Genomic DNA, 7757 nt, shown 5'->3' on the forward strand with positions numbered 1-7757 from the left:
CTCCTTTAACTTTCCTGATCTGATCATGTACGAGAAATTTTATTTTTTGGCAGAAGGTTGACACGACTGCCTAGAATTTATTTAGGATCGATTGACCCAAAATGGAATTGTAGGTTGAGGGCGCATCCACCACTATAAAAGTGATCAACGCGTCCTTATTAAGAGCTCTTCCCCTAAGGATATAGCTAACTTAATTTGGCCAAGCAGTCGGATCTCATTGTTTGTGAATCTATATAACAGAGTCATTATAGGCTGGAGCTTGCCTTTGTCAATCTACAACTGCTCAAAGGCTTGTTTGAAAATAATGTTAACTGAGCTACCTATATCAACAAAGGTGTAATAGATGTTATAATTGATTATAACAGTCTTAATTATTAAAGTATCATTGTGGGGCAAACTTTGGGACCGAAGCTTATCTTAGGCCCCTGGGCCTATTCCTGGCTGCCGACCGCGTGGATTTTCAGTCGACGAGCGTGCAACTTCCTAGCACGATTGGAGTCTCCATCGGCTGAACCTCCTGCGATCATTGCAATATCCCTCGAGCGACATTGTTATGATTTTCCTCTTGCTACATGGGGGGACTCCTGCTGGACTTGAGTGAGGGCCTGGGCCAGTCTTCCTACTATTAGGGCGTCCTTTGTCGTCGCTCAACGCCCTGATAGTCTCTTCATGGCGGTCCATTTGACTGCTGGTAACGATGACAATTGGGCGACGGTGAGCGCTGAGGGAACCCTTGATTGGCTGCCTGACGATTTCTTAGAATGTAACAATCTCGAGTGTCATGGGTCTCCGACCAGTGGGGCTTGGGATATCTTGCCCGCTTAGCCTCCATGTGGTATATGGCATGAGGCCGTAACTCTTAATGATGAGGGTGAGGACCCGTCCAGGGTCCTTTATGTGAAAGGGGTGGTGGTGCTCGACACTCGGGAGTTGAGGCAAGAGCGAGCATGACAACTTCCTTCTTTCGAGTAGACTGCGCCTCTTCAATTTTGATATACTCAATCGCTTGGCCGAATAGATGATTGAAGTGTCTGGGGTATCCTGATTAGGGATCGAAAAAAAATCATTGTCTAGAAACTCTTGAAAAAATATACTCGCAAGAATTTTTAAGATAGCCGAAGGATACTCATGACCATCTAATTAAAGATTTGATGGATAAATATCCTCGAAAAAAAATTTCTTCTATCCCTTAATTACATAATGATCGATTATAAATTGAATTCAGAATTTATGTCTCTTCGTATAACTTAGAAGAGATTAGAGGGATGGCTGAGGTTATCTTAATACCGCACGTTCGTAAAGTAAGTCAACCCGATCTTCCCTCTTCCAATCCTGTTGATGATAGATTGTCACAGATCTGTGTTAGCCGGGCAGATCTACTGTTGGGTATGGAGTCAACTCTCCTCTTCTCCGCCTTCTGCTTCCTCTCCTTCTTCTCCTTCTCTGCCGCCCTGACGGCTCTCTTTCCGCCAGAAGCCCGCCCCAGCAAGTCCGGCTACCTCCCCGTCGTCCCCATCAAGTCCTCCTCGCCGGCGCCGGCGCTCTTCTTCGCATACTACGAAGCGCAGAGTCCTCTGTCCCCGCTGGGTGACGCTCCGATCGTCCTCTGGCTCCAGGGCGGCCCTGGCTGCTCCTCCATGCTCGGGAACCTCTTCGAGCTCGGCCCCTTCCTCGTTTCCTCTTCCTCGTCGCTGTCTCTCCGCGTCAACCCCTTCTCTTGGAACCGCCGCTTCGGTCTCCTCTTCATCGACAACCCACTCGGCGCTGGCTTCAGCGTCGCTCCTTCCCCGGCCGACATTCCCCGGAACCAGTCCGCCGTTGCCGCCCAGCTTCTATCCGCCCTCCTCTGCTTCCTCGCCTCCGACCCCTCTTTCCTCTCCCGCCCCTTCTTCGTGACCGGCGAGAGCTACGCCGGCAAGTACGTCCCCGCCCTAGGCCACGCCATTCTTCGCCACAACGCGGCCCTCCCGCCCAGCCGCCGCATCAATCTCCGCGGCGTCGCCATCGGCAACGGCCTCACGCACCCGGCCGCCCAGGTCGCCACCCACGCCGATTCCGCCTTCTTCTCCGGCCTCATCGACGAGCGGGCCAAGGCCGAGATCGAGGCGCTGCAGGCCGTGGCCGTGCGGCTCGTCTCGGAGGAGCAGTGGCCGGAGGCCACGGACGCGCGTGGAATCGTTCTGGATCGGCTCCAGAACGCGACGGGGCTCGCGACGCTTTACGACCTGACCAAGAAGCAGCCATACGAGACGGGGCAGGTGGATCTGTTCCTGAACAGGGACGAGGTGAAGGCGGCGCTGGGGGTGCCGCCGGAGGTGACGTGGGAGGAGTGCGGCGAGGAGCCCGGAGAGGCCCTGCACGCGGACGTGATGAAGAGCGTCAAGTGGATGGTGGAGGAGCTGGTGAGAGAGAGCCGCGTGCTTCTGTACCAGGGGCTGTACGACCTCAGGGACGGCGTGGTGTCGACGGAGGCGTGGGTGAGGGAGATGGAGTGGGAGGGGCTGGAGAGCTTCCTGAAGGCGGAGCGGAAGGTGTGGAGGGTGGACGGAGAGCTCGCGGGGCAGGTGAAGCGGTGGGGGAGCTTGACGCACGCCGTCGTCCATGGCGCCGGCCACCTTGTGCCGGCGGACCAGGGGAAGAGCGCGCAGGCGATGATCGAGGACTGGGTGATGGAGAAGGGTTTGTTTGGTAGCGCAGCGGATGGGGCCCAAACCAAGAAAGGCGCACACCAACAATAATGCAGTTTTTGTTTTTCCCCCCTTTTTTTTTTCCTTAATGATCTTGATGATAAAGGACATGCCCAATTGGGATTCTTATTAAATAAGAATGTAACCTACTTTTATCCTATGATAGGATTAAACCTCTAAGTATTACACGTGTAATATAATACCATGGAAATGATGCTCCAAAATCCAGCATCTCTCTCATTTGTGGCTAGTCAAAGGTATTTATAGAAATTTATATTTGTTATTTTTAGAATTTAAGATTTAAAATTTAAAATTTAAAATTTAAAATTTAATTTTAAAGTTTGAGTTATAATGCGTTTGGTTGGGAGTTATCCTTGATAATCTTGATTATCCATCTAAGATTATCAACAAAAACCCTGTTTGATTTAGGTAATCAATGATTCCCGAGTAATGCTCCATTCCTGACACGTCAGTAAAAAGGGCATGCAACCAGGAATCGAAAAACCTCGGAAAACTGAGGTTTTTCTTGATTCCGGGGTTATCGAAATTTTTTTACCCAAAATATTTTCGGACAAAAGAAAAATGTGAAAAAAAAGAGTAAAATGTAAAGAAAAAATATAAATAATAAAATAATAAAGTAAAAAAACATAATTTTTTTTAAAAAAATAAAAAATCATTAAAAAATAATAAAAAATGGTAAAAAAATTTTAAAAAACTAAAAAAAAAAAAGAAAAAACATTAAAAAATAAAAAAAATACAAAAAACATAAAAAAAATTTTAAAAAAATACGAAAAACATTAAAAAAAATAGAAAAACATTAAAAAATTTAAAAATATACAAAAAAATAGAAAAACCGTAAAAAATAATAAAAAAATGTTAAAAAACATTAAAAATTTTAAAAAATTGAAAAATGTAAAAAACCTAAAAAATAAAAAAAAAATAAAAAAATAAAAAAACACATGAAAATATAGTAAAATATAATAGAGTTTAAATAATAATAATAATATTAATATTAATATTATTCTTATTATATATAGTTGGTTTTGTAACTAAGGACAATCTAGTAAAATACTAAATTAGGTTATTCATTAAAACCTTCAAACAAATATGTTTTTGTTACATTATCTATATTGAATCAAACAACATTTGGTTATGTTTTATTCCCCATAACCTTAGTTATGTGATTACCAGGTAATCACATAACCAAGATTATATATGATAACTTGAACCAAACACACCCTTAAAGGTCAAGAAATTTTAAAAAAAATACACATTCTCACAGCATCATAATATAAATAGTTATCAAGTCCTTATTAAAATCTTCCATTTTATTTAGTTCTCTTTTCAAAAAAAAAAAAAAGGTTCTTTTTTTTTTCAGTAGTTGATTTCTAAATTTGTAATTTTTTTATATTCTCCTTGAAAAGATATTCTTATGAAATAGTATTTTTTAAAAAAATAAAAAATTTGGGGAAAAACAAGGTCCTACCGGGATTCGAACCCAGGTCGCTGGATTCAAAGTCCAGAGTGCTAACCACTACACCATAGAACCAATTTATTTACTTGTTATTTATTTAATATAATATTTAATTGAAAGTTGTGTGGGGGCACCTGTAATCCGCATGGGGTTGGTTCAGGCTCGGTTCGACCCGCTATTGCCGCTCAAGCAGGGCACAAGAAGCCCGCGACCGTGAGCCCGAGAGAGAGAGCGGTGTTTGGCGTTCTGCGTTTGGTCATGGCGTCCAGGTTGATGTGGGCTTCGCAAGCCGCTTCCTTCCTGAGGATCTCTCTCTTTTCTAGAGCTTTCTCCACCGGTAAGATCATGATCGGCCAGGCATTCTCTTTATTGATTTTCGGTGGGTTGATGTTTGTTCTATTGGAGCAAAGTTTTAGCGATGCGTGGTTGATGATGAATCTGGGAAGTCTTGTTGTGTTTGATACTGAGATCTGTTGTTTTCTGAATGGAAGATCGATGTTTTTTTCTGCTTTTTTTTTTTCCTCTTTCAATTGATGATTGGAACTCGGATCATTCTCGTTATTGCAAAAGTATGATTATGTTTGCGATGATATTGATATTGTAGGTTTTGTTTGCCGTTTCTATTTGTATTTATCTGGTTTGATCCGATTATTTTTGCCTCTTTCCTGTGGAGTGATCGTGATTTGGATTTCTGTGATTTAATCCAGTGAAAAGTAAAGACGATGAGCAAAATAAAGTAAGAAGTCTATGAAATATGCTGAGTTCTGAGATCAGGAAATATCGAGAAAGCATGAATCTTAGATCAGAAGTTAGTAAATGTTATACATGGTTCGAAGGATACATAAATATTTTTTTTACCGTGTTATTGCTAGTAAAGTTGAGACAAGGAAATGCTTTTGGTCTTTTGTGAGATTTTGTGTGCGGGGAAAGACAGTTTTATGCTGGATTGTGTTCATCTCTTTAAATAAATGGACCAATGCAAAGATCAGCAAACCATCTTCAACACTTGATTCTTGATGTTTATATACTCTGATTTTCTTGTTATCCAGTTTCATACTTCCTCACTAACTTGTAATTGACATGCTTTTTCTGCAATGGCTGGAGAAATCTTAAGTTCACTTTAGGAGGGTTTGGAATGGAGATCTATCATAAGTGTTTTACTAGTATCTTCTGGTATCGCCAAAGAATATGTTTGGTGTTGTTAACTGAATCAATTTTCTTTACAGTTATTAAAGATTTGAAGTATTCTGACACACATGAGTGGGCAAAAGTTGATGGCTCTTCAGTGACAATAGGAATAACTGACCATGCGCAGGTGATTTAAAATTTTTAGATATATTGTATTATTGGCACCAGATGATTAATTGTGTCACTGATGTAGCAAAACCTTCTTCCAAGATGTTATTACAATCGATATTTGATGTAATCATATCCAAGTTCAATGGTCGGGATAAATTCCATGAAGGTTGTCTCTAAATAGCTGTGACATGAATTGTTATAACATAATTTCATTCGAGTGTGGAACTTGCTGTTGATGTTGATAGCAAATGCCTTTCTTATTCCTTCTGGGTCTAGAGGTGGTCCATATAGTGATGGATACCCTACTTGAGATTTAGTTTCTTGGTCCTATAAAGTTCCTTGCCCATGTCACCTTCTAAACAAAGATTTGGATGGATTTTTGAATCCATATTTTCCTTCAAGGAAACCTAGTTCTATAATGAAACCTACTCTTTCTTCCACGACAGGAAGGGTATTCAATTTTGTTCATATGTGCCTATTGAACTCATGAAAGTAATAAAAGGAAGGAATGCGGGTGGGCTAATGAGCGGTAGTGGTGCTATGTCTCTTCATCTCAAAAAAAATTTCTTCCTATTCTTAATCTACTATTTCCTGTTCCTACATTAAATTATATATATCCTTTAACCAATTTTTTTGTATTACCTTCCAGGATCATTTGGGTGATGTTGTGTATGTTGAATTGCCGGAAGTCGGTGCCAATGCAAAGCAGGGAAAGAACTTTGGTTCAGTTGAGAGTGTTAAGGCAACCAGTGATGTAAATTCTCCTGTTTCTGGAGAAATAGTTGAAGTCAACTCTGAGCTAAATGGTTCTCCTGGATTGGTGAGTGATTTGGGCTGAAATTATCAAGCCATCATTATTACTGTCAACTGTATGTATATCATGCAAACAACTATTTTTTTCCTGTTGTGGTGTCGTTCTTGTCGATCATGCAACATAAGCCGTAATCAACTGAACCTTTGTTAGATTTTGAAGACTATTTCATGTTTTAGCTTCTATTGATTGTAGTTGTTACCCTTATATTCTTCCAAATAATAGCAAATACTAGATATATTTAGATTAAATAGTCATACCAGAGAGGGCTAGTTGTCTTTATTTAGGTCTTTTAATGAAAATATTCAGCTTGTAAAATTACATCATCTTGTTGAGTTTTTGATGCAACTGAAATAGAGAGATTAAAAACAAAATTGGCCTGCTAAAGTAAATCAGTCCTCATTCTAAATTTCATGTTTTGTGTTATATCAATAGGCTCTAAATTATTATTTCATTTTATTTCTAGTACACAGTTTATTTTTTGTTGGATCAGAATGCATACTTTTGGTTGGATCATAATGAGATATAGCTGGTGTAAAAATCTAAAGAGACCCAATTTTTTGTCTTGAAGTTGAGTTTTCGCATAGTGGCAACTTACAATACAGTGTTTTCTTATTCATTGGAGGAGAAGATGACAACAACTTACTATGAATTGAATAAAGGAGATTGAGGCAATTAGACAACACTTATTGTCCTGACTCATTCAAACAATTATACAATTCTACTTTATCTTATAAGATTGTCAATTGAGGAATGAGGATACAACTACATGAATTCAATAGCTCAAGCTGTGCTAGCTAATGCTAGGTGATGTATTTGTTGCTTTCTAAAATTAAGAGACCAAATCTCGCTTTTCTCGAAATTCATCCTATAGAATTGACAATGAAGATGATGATGAAATGTGCTACACTAGTTGAGACATTTAGATACAAAAATTATACATGAAAGATTTAGAATGGGATCTCTTGAGATGGAAAGAATACACTCCTGGTTCATGGCTCATGTCAAAGCAAATAAATGTAGTCTTGATTAATTTTAGAGTTTCATATGTTTTTTCAAGTTATCATATCCTACAAATTGTTGATTTTACTTCATATACAAACCTGAAATTTCTCTCTGATAGTCATCAGCAATATGAATATTTACTTCCATTGATAATATGCCTTGGACAATTTCTGCTTCCACATTTGGTTACTTTATTTTGAATTGATCCAGATTAACGGAAGCCCATTTGAAAAGGGTTGGATTATAAAGGTCAAAATGAGCGATGCGGGAGAACTAAACTCGTTGATGGACTCTGAACAGTATTCAAAGTTTTGCGAGGAAGAGGATGCTAAGCATTAAGAAAGTGGGTCAAGTTTCTCGAGTCGGATAAGAGTGTTTCGAATAATCTTTACAGTTTCAATTCTCCTTTTGCATTGGTAAGGCCAATGAGAAAATTCCTATAACATTTTGAGCAAAAACTTGCCAACTAGTTTCTCATTCA

At 39.8% G+C, this 7757-nt stretch overlaps 2 protein-coding genes and 1 non-coding gene across 3 annotated transcripts; 2 read left to right on the forward strand and 1 right to left on the reverse strand.

The window, feature by feature from the left end:
- Window positions 1-1190: 1190 nt before the first annotated feature.
- On the forward strand, window positions 1191-2911 carry LOC121979188 (serine carboxypeptidase-like 50). Its single transcript, XM_042531119.1, has one exon. The coding sequence runs from the start codon at window positions 1266-1268 to the stop codon at window positions 2736-2738; it is 1473 nt and encodes a 490-aa protein (XP_042387053.1). The 5' UTR covers window positions 1191-1265; the 3' UTR covers window positions 2739-2911.
- A 1253-nt stretch (window positions 2912-4164) lies between these two features.
- TRNAQ-UUG lies at window positions 4165-4236 on the reverse strand. The gene has a single exon. It is a non-coding gene; the product is annotated as a tRNA-Gln (tRNA).
- Window positions 4237-4339: 103 nt separating this feature from the next.
- LOC121979189 (glycine cleavage system H protein 2, mitochondrial-like) lies at window positions 4340-7757 on the forward strand. Its single transcript, XM_042531120.1, has 4 exons — window positions 4340-4498; window positions 5388-5476; window positions 6110-6280; window positions 7487-7757. The coding sequence occupies exons 1-4, from the start codon at window positions 4420-4422 to the stop codon at window positions 7613-7615; spliced, it is 468 nt and encodes a 155-aa protein (XP_042387054.1). The 5' UTR covers window positions 4340-4419; the 3' UTR covers window positions 7616-7757.

The sequence above is a fragment of the Zingiber officinale genome, chromosome 5A, assembly GCF_018446385.1.
Source record: "Zingiber officinale cultivar Zhangliang chromosome 5A, Zo_v1.1, whole genome shotgun sequence".
In the NCBI taxonomy this organism is placed as follows: Eukaryota; Viridiplantae; Streptophyta; class Magnoliopsida; order Zingiberales; family Zingiberaceae; genus Zingiber; species Zingiber officinale.

What these genes read in the sequence shown, in the direction of transcription:
- LOC121979188 (XM_042531119.1), top strand. Translation starts at nt 1,266, where the DNA reads ATGGCTGAGGTTATCTTAATACCGCACGTTCGTAAAGTAAGTCAACCC.
- LOC121979189 (XM_042531120.1), top strand. Translation starts at nt 4,420, where the DNA reads ATGGCGTCCAGGTTGATGTGGGCTTCGCAAGCCGCTTCCTTCCTGAGG. An exon ending in TTCTAGAGCTTTCTCCACCG is followed by an intron (nt 4,499 to 5,387) that starts GTAAGATCATGA and finishes TTTTCTTTACAG; the next exon opens with TTATTAAAGATTTGAAGTAT. An exon ending in GAATAACTGACCATGCGCAG is followed by an intron (nt 5,477 to 6,109) that starts GTGATTTAAAAT and finishes ATTACCTTCCAG; the next exon opens with GATCATTTGGGTGATGTTGT.